Source organism: Sphaeramia orbicularis, chromosome 14, assembly GCF_902148855.1.
Source record: "Sphaeramia orbicularis chromosome 14, fSphaOr1.1, whole genome shotgun sequence".
Taxonomy (NCBI): domain Eukaryota; kingdom Metazoa; phylum Chordata; class Actinopteri; order Kurtiformes; family Apogonidae; genus Sphaeramia; species Sphaeramia orbicularis.
In genome coordinates, this window is record NC_043970.1 from 24804609 (window position 1) to 24831947 (window position 27339).

At 35.6% G+C, this 27339-nt stretch overlaps 1 protein-coding gene across 6 annotated transcripts in view; it reads left to right on the top strand.

The window, feature by feature from the left end:
• Positions 1 to 27339, top strand: part of ksr1a (kinase suppressor of ras 1a) — a 69914-nt gene that overhangs the window by 36487 nt on the left and 6088 nt on the right. For 4 of the 6 annotated variants that reach the window (XM_030153688.1, XM_030153689.1, XM_030153684.1 and 1 more), the window contains 13 exons: positions 4611 to 4758; positions 5730 to 6219; positions 11626 to 11807; positions 12653 to 12722; positions 12839 to 12922; positions 13309 to 13370; positions 13447 to 13571; positions 15241 to 15409; positions 19640 to 19681; positions 20010 to 20058; positions 20184 to 20247; positions 24223 to 24504; positions 25754 to 25950. In XM_030153688.1, the coding sequence (XP_030009548.1) occupies positions 4611 to 4758; positions 5730 to 6219; positions 11626 to 11807; positions 12653 to 12722; positions 12839 to 12922; positions 13309 to 13370; positions 13447 to 13571; positions 15241 to 15409; positions 19640 to 19681; positions 20010 to 20058; positions 20184 to 20247; positions 24223 to 24504; positions 25754 to 25950 (1964 nt within the window). The remainder of the gene's footprint in view (positions 1 to 4610; positions 4759 to 5729; positions 6220 to 11625; positions 11808 to 12652; positions 12723 to 12838; positions 12923 to 13308; positions 13371 to 13446; positions 13572 to 15240; positions 15410 to 19639; positions 19682 to 20009; positions 20059 to 20183; positions 20248 to 24222; positions 24505 to 25753; positions 25951 to 27339) is intronic. The other 2 variants (XM_030153686.1, XM_030153687.1) reach the window with 2 other exon arrangements.

Here is a 27339-nt window from a genome sequence, read left to right on the forward strand (position 1 = left end):
AAGTGTTCCTCAAATATTCGGGTGACAACTTCTCCCATTCTTCTTTAATAGTATCTTCCAGACTTTCTCGTAATAGTTTTGCTCATAGTCATTCTCTTCTTTACATTATAAACAGTCTTTATGGACACTCCAAGTATTTTTGAAATCTCCTTTGGTGTGACGAGTGCATTCAGCAAATCACACACTCTTTGACGTTTGCTTTCCTGATTACTCATATGGGCAAAAGTTTCTGAAAAGGTATGGATAATAGTGTTAGGTATGATTATGACATCAATATACGTTTGGTTTCAAAACAATTGACATAGTGCCTGCTGAGAAAAAACAACTAAATGTTCATTGTAAATTTTGCTTCCCCACCCTGTAATTATCATGATAACCATGTTTGATTACCACACTTTGAAAGACAAAGAGAGAGAGAGAGAGAGAGAGAGACCTGGACCAAGCGCACAGAAAGAGAGAAAATATCTATCTATCTATCTATGAAAAAGAAACTAAAACAACTCAAACTTGGTATGGAAAATGGTCAAACGATGGCCATAAGGTGCCATCTTTAATGCACATTTGTATGTTTGATGTTTACATGTTAATATTTAAATGTTTCTGCCAACAGAAAGTACATTCTGCCTATTTTATTTGTTTGTTTGTTTTTTCAAAATACAATGTGGTTAAATTATTTCAGTGTGTATAAGTGAACATTTTGAGCACATTTCAGTAAAACCGCGATAATAATGATAACCATGATAATTTTAGTCACAATAACCGTGATATGAAATTTTCATATCGTTACATCCCTACCATGTATATAATATATACTTATACACAAATATCTCCACAGAGGTGTCTAATCATAATAGACACACATACATACGTAAGGTATGTGATCATTGTCTTTTCAGTGTGAACCCTCTTAGCCTTTAGTCTTTGAAATCTAAAGATTACAGGTATTTGCTTCATTTCAAAAGATATTTTTCTGTCTTGTCCTGCATACTATATGACATTTTGTTTTTTATTTGTTTATTTATTTCAAATATTACAATAAAATCAAACAATTAAAAAATTGTATAAAAAGAAAGTAAACCATTCAAGAAGGAGCAGGATGAAGTTTAATTTATAATCTCTTGCCCCCTTACTCCATCCTTCACCTATCCTAAATTCCAATGTCAGATTCCCTAAGTAACAGAAAAATCCTCACATATCAGACTAAATTCTGACTATGCCTAAATCACAAAATCACTGTATATATCAAGGATAGCCTGTACATTTTGCAGCAGCATTTCACATTAAAATAAACTCTGTCCTTTCCATAACAGTAATGGTGCACAAATCAAAACAAAAATAAACTCTGTCCATTTCATAACAAAAATAGACATGTAAAAAAACAAAATAACCTCTGTCCTTTTCATGACAGTAATGCACATATCGGAAACAAAAGTACACTATCTGTTTCATAACAACAATGCACAAAAATAAATTTCTCATTTCTTAGCAGTAATAGTTTATTTTTTATAAGTATATGTCCAATTCTTAACCATACCCATTTAAAAAAATAAAAAAATACTCTGTCCATTTCATGTCAATAATACCCATATAAAAAACAAAAATAAACTCTGTCCGTCCATTCCATAACACAAATATCCATATAAAAAATTAAAAAATAAACTCTGTCCTTTCCATAACAGTAATTGTGCACATATCAAAACAAAAATAAACTCTGTCCATTTCATAACAAAAATACACGTTAAAAAAAGATAAACTCTGTCCTTTTCATGACAATAATACACATATCAGAAACAAAAGTACACTATCTGTTTCATAACAATAATGCACAAAAATAAACTGTCATTTCTCAGCAGTAATATACTTATCAAAAATAAATTATGTCCAATTCCTAACCATACCCGTTTAAAAAAACAGAAAATATACTCTGTCCATTTCATGTCAATAATACCTGTATAAAAAACAAACAAAAAAACTGTCCATTCCATAACACAAATATCCATATAAAAAATAAAAAATAAACTCTGTCCATTGCATAACAATAATACTCATATAAAAAAAATCACAAATAACCTCTGTCCATTTCATAACAATAATACCTACATGAAAATAACAGAAGACAATCATAACAATCATTCTTTCATATGCTGCTACTCTTCCCACTTCCATCATCCGCTCCTGGAACGGACGCTCTCCATATTTCTTCCAGTTCCTCATGATAAATTGTCGTCCAGTCATTAGAACAGTCTGTATCCAGTCTTCTAGTGGTTTGGGAAATGCAGACAGCGCTTGAGGATCTCCTAATATAAATAACTTGGGGCATAGTTGGACACTCTTTAATTCAATAATGGTTACTATTGGTAACTGTGTGTTCCTGGTAGTAGATCAACTGAAGAATTTGATAACTTTCTCTTTAATAAAATGGATTGATTGGTTTCTAGCCTCTTACTTGTGGGCATTTTCTTCTGTTTTGTCTTCAAAATACTGCTAATATTTTAATCTAGGCTCATAGTGGATTGCTGAATGTTTGGTGGATTAAGTCCAAGCTTCATTTTGACTTGTACTTGAGCCAGTTGAACTTAGACATGACATAAAAAAGGACTAGTCTCAGCCAAAGGTCAACCCGACCATACATGAGAAATATAAGCCCGGTTTCCCTGATACCCACTGGAAAAGGCATAAAGGCTGTGATTGTAGTGTAATCTGCACAGTGAGATTAGTGGAAGAAGTGGTATTTGATGAAATAAACAAACAGGATTACCACTGATTTGCAGGAACAGTAAAGTCAGAGGTTGTTTGACCTATTTTATGCCACAATATGCTGACCCTTCATTGTCATGTTTAAACAACAAAAGGCCAACGGGTGAAAACTCTTCTGTTCTGTGACAAAACTAGATTCACTTTTTTTTTTTTTTTTTCTCCAGTCAGTCAGTCTCTGCTTTTATCGGTCATTTAATCTGTGGTCACATATCCACACAAATGAAATAATGTTTAACCCTCCAGGGTGTGTGACTACACCGGGCTGATCAGATCACATGACGTTTTCAAAACACTGTAACAAAAAACCTGGAACGCTGCTGTCAGCTTCACTCAAAACTGCAGATTAGAAACTCTGTCCCAGTTTTTGTTCGACATTAATAGACCATGTTAAGTCTGAGATTTAATTTAATTTAATCTAATTTAACAGTATAAAAATATTCAGGTCTACCTTTGTATGTTCATGTTTGATACCAATGGTTTTACTTTTTCAGGTTCCAAAGCATTTCATCGAACATGTGTTTGGTTTTATTGTAATAAATAGTATTTGCAATTTGGATTTTTGGATTTTGGGGCCCAAAGTGTTAACAAATTAAGTTAAAGTGGGAAAAAAAATACTTATCAGGTCATATAGGTGAAGACATGTTTTGTGTCGTATATAAAGACAATACCAGAAGTATTCATGAGTGGCAAAAGTAGGCTCAGACCCCTAATGTTTCATTTCATTTATTTCATTCATAAATGTGCATTTCATCAGCAGACATTCAATAATCATACCAACATATACACATCCATGCTCGAAAAGGAGCAGGATGAAGAAAATCTTATATTTCCTGCCCCCTTCTACATAATAATAACCTTAATGGTTAGCTATACACAACAAGCTATAAAGGCATACGGTAGAAAGTCAGACAAACCAAACAAAATACATCCAAAGATAGTACAAAATGAATACAAAACCAAGTGCAAAACTACATATTCAGGAAGTACAAAACAAACAAAACAGAGGTAAATATATACCTGATGAAATGATGCAAAACAATTACAATACCAGACTAAAATATGTAAATAAATGTCACAAGATGCAAAACAAATACGAAGCAAAATGTAAAAACTTATATCTGTTCCTATAATCTCATGGTTCTGTCTGTATACACTTTTTTCAGTTGGAATATGTTTTTACAGTCCGTCAACTCATTATAAAGACAGTTCCAGAGTTTAACACCAACCACTGATATACACATCTGCTTCAAAGTTGTCCGTACACACTGGTGTTTGAAATGACCTTTACTTCTATGCTCTTCATTCTCTGAAGTGAAGACAAACATTTTTGGTAGTGCTTTACTTTTGGCCTTAAACATAACAAGTACTATCTGTAGCTTAACTGCACTACAAACAAAAAGTTAAGGATATTTTTAATTTTTTGAGCTATTTTTTTCAGTTGGGATTCTTGCACAGCATTTTTTACTTTTTTGTGTGTGAATTGAAATACTTTTCTTTAATGACCAGGCATAGTTTTATTTACAAATGGCAAAAATGACAAAAACAAGACAAAAAAAGGAAATATCCTTAACTTTTTGTTTGTAGTGTAGCTCCTGCCATTTCAATAATCCAGAATTAATAAATAATATATTAGTGTGTGACCAATTCATCTTATTCTTAATTAATAGCTATTTTTTATAATATTCTTCCATGCCTCATATTGTGCTTTAACCTTTTTTTTCTGCAAAGTTGTGTTTTTGTTGCTGTTCAACTTGACACAGATAAGGGCTGTGTTGTATGTTGTGCTTATTTTGACTCAGTCATGTGGTGTTAACCCTGCTCACCCTTATTTTTCCTCTTTCACCTCTTCACAGGCTGTAGAGGCAAAGTTGTCCCTGGATGCCTTACTGCAGATGACAGGTGCTCAGGTGAGGGATACCATGCGAAGACTAGGGTCCGGTTCAGAAGACTGTGCCAGACTCAGTGCTGCCCTCTCCTGTCTGAAGAGTGCCACTGAATCAGGTTTGTGTTTTCCTTTGTGACTTCCTCTATGACAGAGGTGTCCAATCCTGGTCCTCGAGGGCCGGTGTCCTGCATGTTTTAGATATTTCCCTTTTCCAGCACACCTGACGGTCGTTCTCAGGCTTCTGCAGAGCTTGATGATAGGGTTATCTGTTGAATCAGGTGTGTTGGAAGAGGGAAACATCTTAAACAGGGGTGTCAAACTCATTTTAGTTCAGGGGCCACATTCAGCCCAGTTTGATCTCCAGCGGGCCAGACCAGTAAAATAATAACAGTGAAAAAAGTAAAATTATATTATGATCAGGTTTACATCTACAAAGTTTCCTTAAAAATCTAAACAACATGAACAACTTGAATTGTCATAAGAAAAACAAGTGCAATTTTAACATTTTACCAATTTTCTGCCTCGTTTTTATCAGTTTATCATTAACACGTGCGTTACAATCGCACAAAACATTTAGTAACAGGCAGAATATTGGTAAAATTGCATTTACTTTTCTTAAGACATTTTCGTTTGTTCATATTTGTTCAAGTTATTCACATTTTTTGTAAAAGTATAGTTTGGTAATGTAAATATTTTCATGTAATTTCACTTTTTTACACCAAAAAAACAAAGAAAATTTGGGGTTGTCATTATTTATAGGTTATTATGATAATATTTTACTGGTCTGACCCACTTGAAATCTAATTGGACTGTATGTGTCTGTACGTGGAACCTGAATTAAAATGATTTTGACACCATTGATTGTTAAAATCGTCAATGTAATTTTTGCATTTCACAAATTCTTCCCGCGGGCCGGATTAGACCCTTTGGCGGGCCGGATTTGGCCCCTAGGCTGCATGTTTGACACCCATGATCTAAAACATGCAGGATACTGGCCCTCGAGGACCAGGATTGGACACCCCTGCTCTACGATCTTATTCCTCACTTTGTTTTCACCCTTAAATGTATCTCCGTGTTTCCGCACCAGGTGGTGAACTGAGGGAAGATGGTGGTCCTTGGCTGTCCGAGCCCACCAGGAGGGACAGCGGCTCCCTGCTGACCGCAGACCAGCTAGCTAACATGGGGACTCCCCTCCGACCCCACAGCCCCTCCCCTCTAGCCCGCCCCTCCACCATCCAGTCCACCCCATCCACCCCCAGCGCTACCTTCCCACATCCACGTTCCAGCTCGGTGTCGGCAGCACCCACGCCTGACGCGCAGACGCCACACCTCCACAGCGAAAGTCCTCTGACAGACCCATTCCCCATGTCTTTAACTCGCGCCGCTAGACTCCACGGTCGCACTTCTACTCCTCCCATAACCCCACCATCTAAAAGGCGGCACCGACTGAAGCCCCCATGCACACCTCCACCTCCGTCCCGTAAAGTGCTGCATCTGCTTCCCAACATCACCCTAACGCGCAGCAAAAGCCACGAGTCACAGCTGGGCAACCGCATTGAAGATCCACCCACCAACAAGTAGGTGTTCGGCTCAAGCTGTTTGAACTAACACTGTGTTACTGAAGTCACCTTTTGGGCAGAGAAACACTAAACAGCAATCTCAGGACCACACTGTGAAAAAAAATACCCTAGTGGGAAATGTTAGAGATGTTTCAAGTGTCAGAGAAGGTTCTTTAAGAGTCTTTACTACCATCATCAAAATGAGTACTACAACTCATGTATAAAACACCTAGTGCTTATTTTTCTATCTGCATTTCTTAAGATTAAGTTTTTGTTATACTTACACTGAACAATAGATACAGTTGTTATCATGATACAGGACTTATGACTGAATATATTTGGCATTTTGTGACACCGTTAGCGATAGACTTTAAGAAAATGATTAGTATAAAGAACACATTTTCATGTAATCTTTTAAAAATTAATCCAGCGTTTATGCGACTCAATATAACATCATGAGTAGGGTTACAGTGGTGATGACTATCATACTGACTAGAGCTGCACAATATATCGTTTGAGCATCAACATCGCGAGATATGTGTGTGCAATAGTCACATCGAAGGTCCTGCAATGTAGATGTATGAACTCAATGTGTTTTCATCTAATTTCGAGGGTACCTGACACACTCTGCACACAGTTATCCACCAATCACAATTGTTCTTAATCGGTTTGGAGTGAGTTGCTGGTAACAATATTGAAAAATGAGTAACGAACAAGAGAAAATCACCATAAATGAACACTTGGTTCCAAAAAGAAAAGCAATGTCGTGCAGCCCTAATACCATCACCTTCCTGAAATAATTGTCAGAGTCATCCAATATTCAATTTCTGGTTTGGTTTTCTGTGTTTCGAGAAAAATCTGAAAAAATGACTTTGCCAATTATTTTAGGAAGTTGACGATAACATGTACAGTTGCATATTTATGGAACAAAATTGAAAAACTGGGCAGAGACACCCACCAGTGCATCTTTCCATCGTCTTTTCCCCTCATCTGCCACCCTAACCACCTGATATCTTTTGTTCAAAAAGGAGGTGCACTTTATTATTATTATTATTATTATTATTATTATTATTATTATTATTATTATTATTATTTGAGGGGAATCAAATTCACTTTTACTATTCTATTCCCAATATTTTGCGCCTCATACCATAACATTGGTTTACAGTTTTTTTTGGATAGAGATAAAATGTGCTACATCTTACATACTTCAATGAGATCAACTGGAAAAATGACAAAAGAGCTGCTAGGCTAGTGTTTCCAAGGTATAAAATAATAACTGAAAAGTCAAGAGACAAAAATGCTTTTTGAGTTGTACCTTTCCGCTCATTAGTTCATATCATTTCACATTTAGATCCAATATTATATCTCAAAAACTACAGCCAGCTGACACTTTTAACACAGTATAGTGACTCATATTTGGAAAACTTTCACTACTTATATTGTGGAATCATTTTACTAGTGCATTTATTCAACATATATTCACGTTTATGGGTGATTTAGATTGACCAGTTAACCTATTAACCAACCGTTTTGCATCCATTCACTCTGAACAGCGTAGTCCTCAATAGGGTCATGGGGGTATCAGAAGCTATCTTCAGGCAAAGGGTGGAGGTGGTGGTGGTGGTGGTACACCCTGGACATGCTTCCAGTTCATCACACGGCTGACGTATACAGTCACGGAAAAAAAATTATTAGACCATCCCTTGTTTTCTTCAATTTCTTGTTCATTTTAATGCCTGGTACAACGAAAGGTACATTTGTTTGGACAAATATAATGATAAAAAAATAGCTCATAAGAGTTGAATTTCAGAGCTGATATCTAGCCATTTTCCATGGTTTTCTTGATAATAACCAAAATCACTTCAGTTCTTACATCCATAGCTATGGCATTGTACTTCCAAAAACAGTGTTTTTAGGCATTCCATGTTTTCTATTCTGTCTGCTTTAGTCATATGATACACACAGGAGTTAGTACTTGATTGCATAACCATTGTTTTTGATGATTTTCAATGGTCTAATGATTTTTTTCCACGACTGTAGACAGGGTTCCCACAGGGTCTTAAAAGTCTTGAATGTATAAATCTGCATTTAATACCTTAAAAAAGTCTTTAAAAGGTATTACATTTGATATGGTAGGTTTTATGTTATGTTGCCATAAACTTGTTTGCTGTGTTGTGTTTAAATGGGTCTGTTAAATGTCCAAGCTGCAAAGTAACATTAGTCGACTCATTTCCACCTGTTCCAACCTGACAATTTATATTGAGATTAAGAACCAATTATCACTAACTTAGCAGCCCCCGGAGAGGAATGATTCCAAAGAAGATTCAGTTCTGTGTACAGTATGTACGTAATAATCAGTCTCTGCTAATGTAAATAAATACATTAAATATACCAGTACACTAAATTGTAGGAGTCACAAATTTTTGCCAGTATGGCTGTGAAATGGACATTAAATTTAGTTCTAAGGAAAAATAAATAAATGAATAAATAAATTTGGTTCTTAGTAGTCTTAAAAAGTCTTAAATTTAACTTTTAGAATCTTGTAGGAAACCTGATGGATCATCAACCATTCACACTCATATTCACACCCACAGGCCATTTAGGTTGACCAATTAACCTGTTAATTAACCTATGAACCAACCATTGCGCTTGTAGACCTGCATAATTCATTAAATTACCTTTGATTTTTCTTGATAATAGGTAAGGCAGCTACATAGCATAGTATGAACTGAAACAAAAAGCAGCAGTAGAGGGCGCTGTAGCCTCTTTTAACATAGGGTTGTGATGGTGTTGCAGTAAATGGGTCAGTTTTGCAGATTCATGTTTCCCCTCACCTACAGAATTATCGTAACAGTTGGTATAGTTTCAGTCCAACGTTCTTCCAGTCGGTCTGGTCAGGAGTAGAGCTTTGCTAATACTCGTAGTGTCCGTCTGTCTGTCTCTCTCTCTCTCTCCCTCCTCGCTCGCCCTCTCTCACATGCTTTCACATCCTGCCTGTTGCTCCTTTGCTCCCAATGTATGATTGGAGCTAATCCCCACACAGATTCCCAGAGATTATGAGTCATGTCAAAACAGGAAGTATTTCCTACGACTAATGCTCAGAGGTGGCAAGAAGCATGCAATCTCTCTCTCTCTCTCTCTCTCTCTCTCTCTCTCTCTCTCTCTCTCTCTCTCTCTCTCTCTGTCTATTGTGATTGGATGCACATTCGCACACACAGCACATACACACACTCAACCACATGTTTATCCATAATATCCTGTCTGTTTATGGAAAGCTTTACTGAAAATACAACTACTGGGAAACATGACTGACACAGATCCAATGCATTTTCCTATGCAAACCATAAGCTATAATATAATAGCAGTTTAGTTGTAGGGATGGGGAATATATATCAAATAAATTCAAGTATTTGAGTTTTGCTTTAAGAAAATTGTGAAAAATATCACAAAATTTAGATTAGCACTTCATCAAGTTTCTTTTTATAATGTGTTTTTCCTGTGATTTCTACCAGTGATGGTTTATTTTATCTCTTTTTTTTTATCCAATAATGCTCAATGACAGCTTTGCAAGTGCTTTTTTTGTTTGTTCAGAGTCAGAATCTCTTTATTGTCATTGTACAAGAACAACGAAATAGCGATAGAGCTCCCCAGTTTGCTGGAAGAAATTACAAGGCACAACAAATGACAATATGAGGGCACACTTATTTACATTAGAAAAAATAAAAAATAGAAGTATTGCAACTAGGAATGTTTGTAATATATATATATATATATATATATATATATATATATATATGTGTGTGTGTGTGTGTGTGTGTGTGTGTGTATTTATATATATATATAAAATTAGGTGGTGCAAATAGCATGAGAGTAGTGCAAATGACATTGGAAATAGTGCAAATGACAGAAAATAAATATTGTAGGATCAATAGTGTGAAAAGATACAATAAAATATAAAATATGCTTGTTGATATTGCACACATACAAACACCTTATTACCTCATATTTTATTACTTCAGCAGCAGAAGGTACCTTGTCTTTATTTGATGGAGACTTATATTAGAAGCAGGTGTGTACTTCTAAATTCTATGGTTTAATTAGTAGAAATAGTTTAGTGCATGTTTAGTTTGGTGTTTAGTTGAAAACCTTGTATTAATCTGCCTTTTGTGATGTTAAAAGTAGTGCAATACATTTTTCTACGAACATGCTTCATTAACCTTTACAAAATAAAACAATTCATTTAGAAACTATTCAGCAATTGTCTTCCTGTTTCTACAAATGGCAGTTTTATAGAAAAAGTTAGACAGAGATCTGACAATAGCTCTGCAGATGAATCCTCTAGAACACACTGATGAAAACAGTCAGATTAAATTGTTGAATGCATGGTATTAAACCTGTAGAAGTGAATCTTGTGCTGTGAAGGGCACCAGAGGGTTATCCATATAATTTTTTTTACCTGACCTGTATTTCAGAATTTACCTTGACACTGGCTCATATTGAGTCCCAGTTTTTCTTTGAGAGAATACGGTAGTTTTAGTAAAGAAAACTGTTTTTGGATCATGTTTAGTTGGGTTTGTGTTGACAGAAAAAGACGTAGTCAAGTTGTGAATTGTCAACTACAGTAAAAAAAAAAAAAAAAAAAAAAAAAAAAAAAAAAAATCAAAATACTGTTTTTTGACTATATTGCCAAGTCGTGTCTGGTTTTTCATTCTATATTCGAATAACAGGACTATACCATTTACTGCCTAAATTCATTTACAATTATATTTAAAAATGCATTCTTTGTGTTATTAATATCAAGCAGATTCTAATGTAATTGGAGATTATCATTTGAATGTAGCACCTATAGCGGCTACAATGAAAATTAATGACATAAAGCATAATTTGGATGATAGTAATTAAACCCATTTTTCAGTCTCAGGTATATGGGTATTATTTTATTGATATCGATGTTTCTATTGATATTTTCCTTCAGTCAACAATCCAAACAAAATAAAAATGATCCAAAAATCTGTAGAATGTCATGAAATTAATGACACCATTACTGAAACTTTGAAGTTGATCCATGAATGTCAGAGAGTAACCAGGTAAAGCATGAACATTCAGGAAGAGTGTTGAGGCAAATTCATGACAGTAGTTTACAAAGGGTTAAAATAGAATTATTCAAATGAAAACCTTCAGAAGTCACATGTGTCTGTGCATGTGTTGGCAGTGCCTCCTACTCACAGGTCTAGACAACTTCAGTCTGAGTGTTAAGAGTGTCACCCTGACTATCCTCTGCCAATGCTATTTAGACGCTCTGCCTCTCTTAAACTCTTACATAACCTGCTTCACACTGTGAGGAAGGCAACGATGCTGTCGTACTCTAGTGCTGTTCTGTGAGCCTTTTACACTCTTCTGTTTTACTTTTCTTCTCTCCAGGTGTGTAAAAAAGAACAAGTTGTTCCTGAATATGCAAGTCAATGGGAATGGATGTGAAGACTCGCCTTCTCGCTATCCCATCATGCCTGCACGAACCCCCGGAGCGGCGCCAGCGGCCCCCACGGCACCTTACACGCTTCCTGGTACACCCACCCTCATGGAAGAACACAGCACCATTAAGAGTAAGTCAAACACATGTAGACAACTTTACTAGATAGATAGATAGATAGATAGATAGATAGATAGATAGATAGATAGATAGATAGATAGATAGATAGATAGATAGATAGACAAAGGGATGAGAGCTAATAAGCAATGCTTCTTCTCACTCCTTTTCGAATATGACTTTTTTTTTGTTTTTTGTGTGTTTTATTTTTGCTTCCTTGAATTTTCATTTCTATATTATGTTGTGCAAAGAAGTCAATTAGTAGCAATTAGGAAGCTTGTATCATTTCCATATTCAAAATAAATCAATTAAAAGATAGATAGACAGACAGACAGACAGACAGACAGATAGATAGAAACAACTAAGGTTAAAATGGTGCAGTGAAATATCAGACCATGCTTCTGACCGTACAAATAAATATACAAACACATACATACACATATATGCATGCATGTGCCTGTGCATATACATATACACACATGCACACACATACACATGTGTACATACATGAATACGAATATCTTAAAGTATTTGGGGAATGAGATTTCTGCACAAAAAATACTATTGTAATGTTTTGTTGAAAGTGGTCTTCTCCATTTTCCTTATATTTACATAAACCTGCATCTTCCCTTTTTGTGTCTGTGCTGCTGTAGAGTTTGCATGATCATTTGTGTGGGCGAGTTACATCCCAAATGTGGTTTACTTTGTTGTGATGACAAAATGTAAATTGTCAAATGTTTAGTTGTACATTTGTGTACAAGCGCTGGGATCCTTTAATTGGATATCAGTCTTCCTTCACCTAACTTAACCCTGCCATTAATCCTTCTCTTCTTCTTTCATTGCTTCGATCTTTTTCTCCAGATAACGTAGCAGTGCATCGCAGCTCCCCACAAGCAGTGAGGAGGGACATAGGCTTAGCAGTCACTCACAGGTACATTCAACTACTTCACAAACAAACAAGCTCCATTTGTTATTCATAATGTATTCGATAAACATATAATACCTATGCAGTAATAGTGCGTATTAAAGTATTTTTGTGCTGTGTAGGTTTTCAACCAAGTCCTGGCTATCGCAGACATGTCAGGTGTGCCAGAAGAATATGATGTTTGGGGTTAAGTGTAAACATTGTCGGTGAGTACTTGTACTTAACTTGAGATGTTTTACTATTGTCTTGAGCAGTGCACGGTACTTGTACTCAGTCCTTGGCTGAGGGAGTGCATATTATTCATGCTGGGGAACCATATTTCTTAATCTGGGCTTTAGAGATGATCCAAGTGCCATATGCTGATTGTTACTGTTTGGTTTGTTTTTTTCTAAAGCCATTATAACATTTATTGAGTGACACTGATTTAAAAATAAATAAATAAATAAATAAATGTTTAGAAAAGATTAGAATTACAAAATATGACATTCAATAATAATAAGTGCAAAGGCAGAATATAACAACAATATATAATATAACAAATATAACAATGGTAACTTGTAACCAACGCCATTGTTACTGTATTTATTTGCAGTTTAAAGTGCCACAACAAATGCACTAAGGAAGCTCCATCCTGCAGAATCTCCTTTCTACCAAGTACGTTTTGTTTTATCATCAGGCTTCATCTGACAAACGTGTTTTTTTGTGCATATATAGCAAAAAATGACATCAGCAATTTCTCTTTTAGTCGCCAAAATTCGGAGGACTGAGTCTGTTCCATCGGATATAAACAACCCCGTGGACCGGACAGCAGAAGCGCCGCAGTTTGGAACGCTACCAAAGGCCATTACCAAAAAGGTAAAAAGAAAAGTAGAGGACTGATGTAGCTGAGTAGTCACATCAGATGATGTAAAATGTGGAATTTAGATAGGGTTTCCATGAGCATTAAAAGTCATTAAATAGGTTTTGTGAAAATCAAGGCCTTAAATCACATTAAAAAGCATTACATTCAATGTCCAGACGCATTAAAAAAATTAAGTACACTTGATGGGAAAAAAAACGTTGTTATTTACGGTTTATTTTAACTATATAAACATTTAATAATTTTGATCAGAAGTATAGTGTGATGATTAACAGGCAGAACCCTTTAATTGGCTATTGTTTACAGCCGATACACAAAGTCACAACACCGAATGCTTGGAATGAAACGTGCTGTGATCATGCTCCTGCTGTGGTGAAAGAACGGAGGGAATATTAGCAAATGTTGGAAAAATGAAAGTTTCAGCAGAATTGATTGGAGGAGGAACTATTCAGAACCTGGTTAACTGATGGATGGATGGATGGATGGATGGATGGATGGATGGATGGATGGATGGATGGATGGATGGATAGATAGATAGATAGATAGATAGATAGATAGATAGATAGATAGATAGATAGATAGATAGATAGATAGATAGATAGATAGATAGATAGATAGATAGATAGATAGATAGATAGATAGATAGATAGATAGATAGATAGATAGATAAACTGTATCTGCTGTTGGACATGGGCATTAAATTTGTTTAAAGTGGCATTAAAAACATTAAATTAGATTTGCTGATACCTGCAGAAACCCTGTTATATGCATTAAACCAGATAAGTGCTGGTAAGTGAAATACTTTAGGTTAATACTTCTGTGTACAAGTCTTGTACATTACTGTCAAATTAATATGAATTCACTTTTAATTACAAAATTACTCAACACAATCTTCAATTTTCTTTTTGGCAAGCCAGCTAATTTCTGTTGATCTTCCACTTGATTCCTACAAACTAAAAAATCTTAAATGGTGTGTGTTATGGAAACATTACACTGGTCAACAACATATTTATTGTTTAAGTTTTTTGAGGTGATTTAGGATAATTTTGGTGTGCTGAATCCAAAAATCACATTAATTTTGCTCAATCAGGTCAACTTTCTGAACTATGCTACATATTGGCTTTTTAACATTTTTGCTTACATTTATGGGTATTTTCACATCATATGATACAAAATTCTTTCATATTTCTTGCAATAAACGAATTCTGAAGATTTTGCTTTTGCCAATTTATGATTAATGTTTTTTTTAATATTACAGGTGAATGAAATGGCTTTGACTAGAAGATCTTGCAAAAATAAGCCTGACGTATTCTGCTACATCTGTGGCGAATACACCATTGTAACTAACAGGAATCCTGTTAGAAAATGATTTTTTTTTCTCTTAAAAACTATTTTGGGTGAGAACTATATAAAAAATCAACTGATAAAGTCACAAAAATGTAATCAATTTTGTGAGAAGATCAAATTTTTCAAAATCAAATTAGCAAAAAAACCTGACCTGATTGAGAAAAACAGATGTCATTTTTGGATTTAGCGGTGCAAAATGGTCCTAATTCAGTTGAAAAAACCTAGACAACTTGCAAAAAACATTTTTTTGTAACCCAGTGTTATTAAACCCTCCCTCCATGTTACCACTGTTGTTTCCGTCCACCTCCGTCCCACCAGGACCATACTCCAGTGCTGAACCAGTTGGACTCCAGCAGTAATCCGTCCTCCACCACCTCGTCCACGCCTTCCTCCCCAGCGCCTTTCCAGCAGAGTAACCCCCCCAGTGCCACCCCACCACCCAACCCCTCACCCAAAGTCCATCGTGATAACCGCTTCCACTTCCCAGGTATGTCTCACAGTTACACAACATGTGGAAAAAGACGACTGGTACAAACTCCTGCAGGCACACATCATACTGAAAGCTTCATGACCGTAATAAAGTGTTGATTTCTCCTTATTATGCAGATGTTTTCCTTTAATCTCTTTCCATTTTAACAGTATTTGATGTTAGAGACAAGGGCTGTGCAATATATCCAACATCTCATATTCTAATAAAAGTACAGGAACCTTAAAGAAAGTTTTTCTCTCCGCTGTCACAATGTGTTGGTGGATTTCCTCCCTGTGTACTATTTATGATGGGCCTTGAGATAATTGTGTATTTAGATTAGCACTATATAAGGGTCCGATTAAGTGAAAGTCAACATCAATATGAAAAAGTACATTTGCACACATCATGTATCAAGTGGGCTCATTTTTTAGTGAAAGATTTCTATTTTATGGAACTGTTATTCTTTTTAAAATACCACTTGTAGAAAAAAAGTTACAACCGATTTTATCAATTGCACTTTTTACACCATAGCCATAGCTGGAATTTGATGCTAAAAATGAAATCTAAAAAATCTGAAAATGTATTAAATCTGTTGACTATATAGATGATTGTTAAGTTTCAAGTGTTAGATTTTCATTATTTTGTGAATATTATTGATATTTATGAGTTTGAACATTTGTGAGTTGCTTTAAAGGCCCTGTCCACGTATTAGTGTTAAATATATTAAATAAAACGTTGTGATTATATCTGGCTTGTTTTAAAAAATAAGTCAACATTTTGGGTGATGCATACAATGGTAAAGCATCATCCTCGTGTTACTATGGCAACCTGTCCATGTGTTACCACATTCTTATGTCAATAAAACAGAGACTTTTCAGTATTTTTTTCCAAAATGTATGTTTCAGCATAGTTGAACATAATATCGAAAAGGTTTTGTCCTTCTTAGTATCAATTTCTGTCGAAAACTGCATGTTTTGAATGTTTGTGTAAAGCTTATGTCCATTTCAAGACCTCGTATTACCGAGCCGTAATTTGGCATTTTTCACCTAAACGTTTTATCTCCCCAAATTTTGTTATACATAATGTGAAAGTGCTTATAAATATCTACTCAAATATGTATAATACATGCATATAAGTTACTCTGCTTACATGACAGAGACTGTTGAACACAAAATGGGTCCACATGTTACCACTTGGTCGGACCCATAAGTAAAAATGAAAAAAAGTAATTTCATATCCATATAACAGTACTTATTATGATACACTCATGAGACCCAGTAATGTATTTTTGTCCTCTGTATGGGACAAGATTTTCACAACTTTATTAAAACAAAACAAAAAAGTCCAATCAGTCCAATCAATTATTGAATGTAAAAAAGCCAAAACTTTTACTTTCCTGTGTCTCATGTTGTCTTTGACCACATGGAAAAGCCTATTTCTTATTACATTTAAATTTTTTTGCTAAACAAATCAGGGTTCTTACTCTTACTTTTGTCTTTTACTCTGAACCTTTGTGCAAATTTCAGGATGTAATAAGTTGTAAAATATAAATGTGTGAAATAGAATCATTAATAGAAATAGTTATGACTCTTAGGTAAGTCATAAAAGAGGTTAAGGCTGTTTGAGTATTGAGTGAGGACTAGTTTGTGGCATAATTGGTAAAGTACAGTTTTCTGGTCTGTGATGCTTTTCTTCATATCTTGTCCGTGTCAAACCATGTATGCGATTCTGTTAGATACACACCCAGCATGTTATCTTGGCTGGTTTAAGTCCTCCTGTTCCTCGTTCTGTCCTTTGTGTGTGTGTTTATATTGCATTGATGTTCATGTCTTTCCTGTATTGTTCGTCACTCAAATAATTAAAAACATCACCATAAACAATGTGATTTGGGCACAATAAGGCCACGTTCAGACAGCCGGTCTTAATGCACAATTCGGATTTTTGGGTGAAATCTGATTTTTTTTTTTTGTGTGTGTGCTTGTTCATATTACACATTAAATGCAACTTCTATCAGTTTTGAGTATGAACTGAATGCGACCCTGAAGTGACCCACATCCACAAAAGAGGTCCTGATGTAATACGTGACCACACAGGCACACAATGTGTTTATGGAAGTAAATATGTTTTTTTGCCGCTCCTCCTCCTGCAACGCAGAATTGTGAGGTTTGTCGCATTTCAATGATGTAAAGGTCGGATAAATGCAGCCTGGCAGTTCAGACTGAAGTCGCATTTCAAAATATCAGATACGTATTGGATTTAGGACTAAATATAAAAGTGGCCTGGGTCGGATTTGTGGTGTTCGAACTGTCTTTAACAGATCGGATACAGGTCACATATGGGCACAAAAAAAAGTCAGATTTGCACTACATTTGCCTGCAGTCTGAACGTAGCCTAATATACTAAGCAACTTTAAAAATGCACATTTAAAAATTTGCTAGAATTGTCATGAGATGTACTCAAATGCTCCAAACAGCTTCTCAGACATATGATATACTGTTATGTCTGACTGATTGAGCTTTTTCTCAACCACACACCAATTTATGAAAGTTGTACTCAAGTGTACAAACTGGGTAGGGGAGTGAAATACTGGGATGGGCTAAAAATGTGTAGGCTTTGTACACATGTGACCCTCCCTATAAAAACCCTGAAGTAAAAACGGGGGAAATGTCTGTAGCACAAATGCCACGCTTAAGTGCAGCATTGTAAGAATGAATGGTACTGTCAGATTTGTGCAGCCTGGTTGAATTAACCGTTTCCTTGATGCAAAATCTTGCGTGTATGTCTCCCAGAATGTGTGCAATAAATATAATAACTAGAACCTCCTGAGACCCAGTAAGTAAACCTTTTTTTCCATTTTATATTAAATAATTGCCTTAATTGGAAACAGCATGATGTAACAGTTTTTTCAGATACATTTTTTATTTTAATTATCTTTTTTTTAATATATATATATATAATGTCCCTTTCAGTTTTGTCCACTACAGAGGACAAAAATGCATTGCTGGATCTCAGGAGGATAATTGGAATTACAGGGTGGGGAAGCAAAATTTACAATGAACATTTAGTTGTTTTTCCTCAGCAGGCACTACGTCAATTGTTTTGAAACCAAACATATATTGATGTCATAATCATACCTAACACTATTATCCATACCTTTTCAGAAACTTTTGCCCATATGAGTAATCAGGAAAGCAAACGTCAAAGAGTGTGTGATTTGCTGAATGCACTCGTCACACCAAAGGAGATTTCAAAAATACTTGGAGTGTCCATAAAGACTGTTTATAATGTAAAGAAGAGAATGACTATGAGCAAAACTATTATGAGAAAGTCTGGAAGATACTATTAAAAAAGAATGGGAGAAGTTGTCATCTGAATATTTGAGGAACACTTGTGCAAGTTTCAGGAAGCATGTGAAGGCAGTTATTGAGAAAGAAGGAGGACACATAGAATAAAAACATTTTCTATTATGGAAATTTTCTTGTGGCAAATAAATTCTCATGACTTTCAATGAACTAATTGGTCATACACTGTCCTTCAATCCCTGCCTCAAAATATTGTAAATTTTGCTTCCCCACCCTGTACGTACATAAATGTTCTGATCTCATACCTCTATTTTTGAGAGTGTAGACTAAATGTCGTCTAAAATTAACGTTTATTTGCAACATAGTATAGCGAACTATTACATGATCAAAAACAAATTAATTTTAGCAAAAAGAAAAAGTCTCCGATTTTGAATGTCTGGGGTCGTCAGAAATTTGTGATGTTAAAATGGGGTCACGAGTGAAAAAAGGTTGAGAACCACTGGGTTAATGACTACATTCTAATTTCAAATATATAAACATGTAAAAAGCAGAATGTAAACCCATTTTAGTCTGTTTATTTAGGTGATACAGATCTAGCTATTTGTACGCAGATGGCAAATACCGTCTGAAAAATCTCCAGAGTAGTCCGAAAGTTTTAGTTTGGATGCATGTGGGATTTTGAGAAGTGTAGGAACCTTGTGAGCAGACATTGTGCATTTTTAAAGTTACGTAGTGTATAAATGACAGGCTGTTATTTGAAGAGTACGACGTCCCCATCCTGTAATGTCCTATCACATATCTTTCCTCCTTTCTCTATATGTGACACTAACACATAAGAACAACTGTGATATACTTTTTTTTACCCAATCTGTTAATTCAAAGCTCCTCTAACCAACTGTCTCTCTGTCTGCAATGCCTTTCGGTCTTTCCCTCTCTTTTCATAAAGCTGCCTGTTACTTTCAGCATAGACAGCAGTTTATCTTCCCTGGTGAGTTGATGGTCCCAAAGTGCCACGATGTACTGTTACCGATCCCATCATCCCACTGTCTACACTTGTAAATCCTAGAAGCCCTCTTCATCCTCTGCATGTTTGCTTGCAAGGCCATAGTAGTGTCGGTGTGTGTCGGTGAGAAGATTGCATGTTGTCACTGAAATAGTGACATTTTGTCTCCATCTGGTGGCGATAAGGAGAATTGCATGTACTGTCATGTTCTGTAAGTGGTGGACAGTAATGCTTTTGCACAATGTGGAAACACAAGATGGATTGAAATTCTGCTCAGCATATTTCTCCCTAAACCACTGCTTTTTCTCTGCAGATGTCTCAAGTCCTTCTACTTTGCACTCTGATGTCCTTCAAGACACTGTGTAAGACTTTTATGTGTCATTTATGTAAAACCTCACGTTTCATCAGTCTAAGTGATGACAAAATGGTTTTATTTTCTGTATTTCTTAGATATTTACCCATTTCATACCATTTCTCTCTGTAACAGCAATGAGATAGAGCAATCAGCTGACGACATACATGCTGAGTTGGTGGAGGATGAAGACGAGGAGGTAATTTTGCAGTGTGATTTTTCTGTATGGTTTTATCAGATGTAATGTCTTCATGTGTTGTTCAGTTTTAATGTCCTCTACAGGTAGACTAAAGCCTTAGAAAATGACCTCAGACAACTTTTTGAAGCACAAAGATGGTGATTTGTTAGCATTAGACAAAGCTGGAAATGATTGGACTCCGTTTGTCATGAGGAAAACACTGTTATGAACATGTTTATTGTTGCACCAAGATGAAAAACGGACTTTTCAGCAAATAAGCTTTGAAAATACACATTGAAGATTAAACATACAAGGGTTGTTCAATAAGTTCATGGCCTCACCCAGAACAGAACAACACAGACTGATAATTTATATTTTGTTTTTCAACATAATCTCCATTTACAGCAATGCACTTGGTCCATCGATGTTCAAGCATCACTATCCCATCACGAAAGAATGTAACATCCTGTATTATAACAACCAGTATTTCTGGGTGAGGCCATGAACTTATTGAACAGCCCTCGTATGGTGTCTGACAGAAAGCAGTGTGTTGAGCTCACGTTTCAAATATCTATGAGTTATGAACAGGTCCCTCCTAAAAGGGATTTTTCTGTCTAAGTTACTCATTTCAGTTAATGTTCAAATCCTCCCATATCACTTAAATTAACCCATAAAGACCCAGTGTGACTTTTGTGTCAGTTCCCAAAGGATTTTTCTCTCTATTTAACCTTTCTTAAGTGATTTATCACCATTTGTTGTTGTATTATCCTCTATATTTTGTGAGTTTTCGGTGAAAATCAAGTATTTTCCTATATTTAATTTGCTGATCATGTACATGTTCATGAAAGCTCAAAGTAAAATTGAGGTTTATTATATCAGAAACAGAGAGAACTGAAGAAAAAGGGACTTTTTCAGCAAACATATAAATAACTGAATGTAAACAAGTGTCTCCATCCACTGTCATTGATCCAACTCTGTGGGTTTTACTGGTGAATCAATATTGTAGAAGATAACAGTGTTTCCACGGTAACTACAGAGCCTCTGAACATCCAAATGGGTGATATCTGATGACCATGAAAAGATGACAAACCGCATTTTACACCAATTATTTACATGTATTGATAGGATTAATGGAGCAACAGTCAATAAACAGAACAGATTCTTTCTTACATTTATCTGGTGTCTGTGAATATAGAACGTCCACCTTCAATAGTAAAATGCTGTTCTAATACTGAACTTTCAGTTTTAACATGTACTGATGTCATATATCCTAATATATCAGTCAGAGGGACTATATCAGTATCAATAACTGGTGACCAAATGACCAAAATTGCAAATTGCAAAGCAGCAAAAATGAGGTTCCTGGGCTCCTATCCTTTCTTAAACAGAGAGGAGAATCCAGTAACCCAGGAGGAGCTCAGAACCAAACCACCAAGAGTCAGTTGAGGTTTGGATGCCTCCCTTGTGTGGTATCTCAGGCATGTTGAACCAGAAGGAGGCTCCGAGGCAGACCCAGGACACGCTAGAGGGCTTATATCTCCCTACTGGTCTAGGAATGCCTCAGTATCTGCCCCCAGAGAGGTGGAGGAGGTGGACAGGGAGTGGAAAAAAAGTGTATGTAGGGTGTAAGTTTGTATATGTACTTTTTTTTTTTTTTTTTTTTTAACCTTTATTTAACCAGGAAAAGGATCCCATTGAGATTAAGAACCTCTTTTTCAAGGGAGTCCTGGCCAAGAGACAGCATGAAACACAACACATACAGGGTGGGGAAGCAAACTTTACAATATTTTGAGGCAGGGATTGAAAGACAGTGTATGACCAATTAGTTTATTGAAAGTCATGAGAATTTATTTGCCACAAGAAAATTTACATAATAGAAAATGTTTTTATTCTATGTGTCCTCCTTCTTTCTCAATAACTGCCTTCACACGCTTCCTGAAACTTGCGCAAGTGTTCCTCAAATATTCAGATGACAACTTCTCCCATTCTTCTTTAATAGTATCTTCCAGACTTTCTCGTAATAGTTTTGCTCATAGTCATTCTCTTCTTTACATTATAAACAGTCTTTATGGACACTCCAAGTATTTTTGAAATCTCCTTTGGTGTGACGAGTGCATTCAGCAAATCACACACTCTTTGACGTTTGCTTTCCTGATTACTCATATGGGCAAAAGTTTCTGAAAAGGTATGGATAATAGTGTTAGGTATGATTATGACATCAATATATGTTTGGTTTTAAAACAATTGACGTAGTGCCTGCTGAGAAAAAACAACTAAATGTTCATTGTAAATTTTGCTTCCCCACCCTGTAGTTACAACATACAATTACCTCATACACTTACAACAAACAATAATTTACAGGACAATTCAACCTATGAAAAACACGTGCAAGTCATTGAGTTCTTCTCCAGCACTTTGACTTTGGATTTAAAAGCATTCAAGGAGATCAGTTCAGAGATTTTCCAGTCTTTTAGCAACATATTCCATGTGGACGGAGCAGAGTACACAAATGCCCTTTTTCCCAGTTCTGTACAGGCAAATGGCACAAAGAGGAACAAATGCTCGTTCGATCGCAGATAATAAGAATCAACACTTCTTCTCATAATTAAACTACAGATATAGGAAGGCAGTAACCCAAGTATGGCCTTATAAATGAAGGTATACCAGTGTCCCAGCCTCCTAGTGGACAGGGCAGGCCAGCCCACTCTGGAATACAAGTCACAATGATGTGTCATGGTTTTAGAATTTGTAATAAACCTCAAAGAAGCATGACAGACTGTGTCAATCATTTGAAGATACTTAGACGATGCGTTCATATAAAGTACATCTCCATAATCTAACACTGACAAAAAAACTGGCAGTGACAAGGTGCTTTTTTACATCAAAAGAAAAACACAACTTATTTCGAAAGTAAAAGCCCAGTTTAAGCTTTAACTTCTTTACCAGGTTTTCAATGTGGGGCCTGAAAGTGAGGGAGTCATCAATCAGAACACCCAGATACTTATACACATGAACCACCTCTATGACATTTCCCTCTATGTGTGTGTACTGTGTAGGCATGTATGTGTATTAGTTTAAGCACGTATGCATTTGTTATTGTAAGCATATGTGTTGGTGTATATTTATACATGTAAGTGTATTTATAGATATTTTATTTTTATTCATCATTGTGAACATGGGCAAGTGTATACTTTTATAGGTGGGTGTATATACGGGTGGGGAAATATGTATATGGTTATTATAGATGGGCAGGTTTTTGTGTTTTGTAATGCTTTGTAAAATCTCCTTCAATTAAATAAAAGTAAAAAAAAAAAAAAAAAGCCAGGGAATGGAAAGTATCCCTGTTTAGGCTGTAACCCAAACTCAGATCAACAGAACACAATACATCCAACCAGTACTTTCACTTCAATACTTGTATTTTTTTATTTATTTATTTTTTTATATCATGGTTTTAGTACTTATCACAGAGCACACACCTCCAGGTTTTGGACCCCAGAGTCATAAAATATGGATGAATGGGTAGATTAGTACTAGTTTTTACTTAAAATAAAGATCTGAATGCCTCCTCCACTACTGGCATTAACTAAAGACAAATACAAGCTGGCAGACAGTTTGACTGAGTTGATGCTGTTGTTGTAGTGTTATTAATTTGACTAGAGGCATCTTCGCAGATACCAAAATATCACCACTTTACAAATGTGACAGCAACACAAGGCACGAGCCAAAGCCAAAACAATTAATAAGTCAGTGGATGGGAATCAACAGAAATATGTGCAAGCTGTTCCACACTGCACAAAGTCTGCTCAGATGATGAAGCTTTTGGTCATTACTGAGCACATGCATATGCACAGATTCCATTCCCTTTGTCATCTTGTCACGGTTGTAACATATAGCAGATTTTGCACACATTTATCTTTTGTAACTATTAACATGTAAGTCATTTTTTGGCAGATGTCTTCTTGTGAAATAATAATAATAGCATTGTAACTTTTCTAGGAGGAAATTGAGGTTGAAGATGAAGATGCTGAAGAAGAGCAGGAAAATGATGAAGAGGAAGAGAATGTGGATGAAGGAGAAGACGACGAAGACGGAGAAGAGATGAGAATGAATATAGACTCGGACGGTGAATGTGATGGGGATGAGCTGGAAGATTTGCCAAGTTCTCAGGGAAACCAGTGGAAGGGTCCCATATCCCGTAAACCGAGCCAGACCAGCGTCTACCTGCAGGAGTGGGACATTCCATTTGAGCAGCTGGACCTCGGAGAACTCATAGGGAAGGTAAGAAGGAACACCTAGACCAGTGGTTCACAACCTTTTTTGGCTCGTGACCCCATTTTAACATCACAAATTTCTGGCGACCCCTGACATTCAAAATGGAGACTTTTTTTTTTGCTAAAACTAAAATAGTTTGCTATACTATGGTGCACATAAACGTTAATTTTAGATGACATTTAGTCTATATAATGTATATTATTATGGACAGAGGCAGAAAAGCCAGGTGTAGATTACTGCACAAAGTGAGAATTTTATTTTTTTCTTGGTCAGGATATGTACAGTCAGTCCAGTTTGGATTTACAAGGCTGATAATTAACCCTTTCATGCATAGTGGTCACTACAGTGGGCAGTTCTTCTACAGCTGTTCTCTTGTATATTCACAGGTTTTGTTGTTTTAGTTCCATATCAGCTAATACAGTGGACGCTTATGCACCATCCCATAATACACTGACATTCAGACCATTACTGTAACTTTCCTGTTCTTGATAAACCTGATCTGCAGTATCATATTTGGGTGTAAAGCAATTGCCAGTTGTTATTAGACTGTAATTAACAGGGTTTTTTTTTTTTTTAAACAAAAAGTTTTTTTTTCCATATTATTTGAGTGAATAATAATTAGCATAAAATGTGAGAAAACATCAGATCACCGGCATTAAAAATATTTTTTTTATTTCATAGTTTTCACACAGTATATCAGTAAATACATGTTTCTTTGCTTCAGAAGTTTAAAAAATTAAATGGTGTCCAGCTAAGTGGATATTTTTGTAACTCTATGTAAAATAGGTTCATACAAAAATTTCAATCATATTGTTTTTTTCATGCCTGAAGTTGACTAAAAACACTCAGGGAAAAAAATCTTGATTAAGGTTCTCATAATTCATACATGAAAGGGTTAATACTGAAAAAAAAAAAAAAAAAAACTCAAACTATGAATTATGAAAGAGCTGCAGCATCTGAAACCGACCACAATGAACATTTGAAAGATAAACAGAACCACAGTGCTTCAGTTTCAGCTTCGGTTTGTCACGTCTTTTATGGATTGTGATTGTCTCTTTGAACTCACCGTATGTTTTTTTATTAGTACATTTTTATTTTTATCTATTGCTAGAAATTTCAGGTGACCCCATTTGAATTCCAGGTGACCCCACGTGGGGTCTTGACCCCAAGGTTGAAAAACACTGACCTAGACGTTGAAAGAACACGTTTGATTTTATGCTTCATTGCTTTAAATGATGCTTGTGTGATCGTTCAGGGCCGCTGGGGGAAAGTGCATAAGGGTCGGTGGCACGGTGAGGTCGCCATCCGACTCCTGGAGATCGATGGGAACAACCAAGACCACCTGAAACTCTTTAAAAAGGAGGTGATGAACTACAGACAGACGAGGCATGAGAATGTGGTGCTGTTCATGGGGGCCTGCATGGCTCCACCTCACCTGGCCATAATCACAAGGTGAGAAGAGAAATATGGAATGTGTCATTCACAAGGCGTCTGCTGGTTTTTAAAGTCTTCAAATGCCTTGAATCCTGTTCAATAAAACTGAAGTCTGCACACAACTACACATATATGTCTTGAAGAAGATTTAGATCATTTGCTTAAAGCTCACTCTTAATTTTGGGCCAATATTATCTCCAAAAGGTGTTCAGAATCATTACATGTAAGTGTCTGATATTGTTTGTTTGTTTATTTATTTATTTATTTATTTTTGACCGGGACAATGTAGTTAAACATAGTTGCATGCATATAGAGTTTATAGCTAGTGTTAATTCTCAACTCCAGTCCCCGGTTGGGCTGTTCCACAACATTGCAGTATTTTTATTTATTTATTTATTTGCACAACATAAAACAGCAAGAGAAAATAAAAAAAAACAACAACATTCAAACAAGTAAAATCATTGTGCAGGAGAGGATAGAAGCCAAAAAAGGCTTATGTGAATACCTCCCCGGAAATAAACAATACACAGGAAAAAAAAAAAAAGAGAGAAAAAAAGAATTAAAAATACAATATAACTGAAATAATAAACTAAAGTGAAAACAATAAAAATGTAAATCAAATTACAAATCATCAAATACAAATCAAATGATACACAGCCTTACATTTTTTTTTTCATGAATTAGAGTCCTTTTCAGATGCTTTTTAAACAATGATAAAGAAGTTGTTGATTGAAGTTCAGATTATAGATTATTCCAAAGATGTGGTCCACGATATCAGTGCAATATAAAGTATATACATCATTTAAAACAATCATACAATACAATTCAGTAACCCAGTGTTGCATTTATATGATATGAGGCATTCATTCACTCACTCACTCTCCTACACAATATAAACAATATTTACAGATGAGAGCAGTTGTATCTGTATAAACCAGGGGTGTCAAACATACGGCGCACGGGCCAAAACGGGCCTGCCGAAAGGTCCAATCCAGCCTGTGGGATGAATTTGTGAAATGCAAAAATTACACTGAAGATATTGACAATCAAGTGTGTAAGATCATTTTAGTTCATGGGCCACATGGGGTCCAATTTGATCTCAAGTGGGTTGGACCAGTAAAATACTATTTGTTCAAGTTATTCACATTTTTTTTGTGGAAGAACAGTAACATTTCCATTACATTTCCATGTAATTTAATTTTTTTTTAGAATAAAAGAAAGAAAAAAAAACTTGGAGTTGTTATTATTTATAGGTTATTATAATATGAACAACATGAAATGAGTGCAACATTAACAATATTCTGCCTGTTACTGAATGTTTTATGCCTTTGTAGATCCATTGTGATCTGTTAGTTGTAAGGCGCATGTGTAAATGATAAACTGTGACATAATATTGTTAAAATTGCA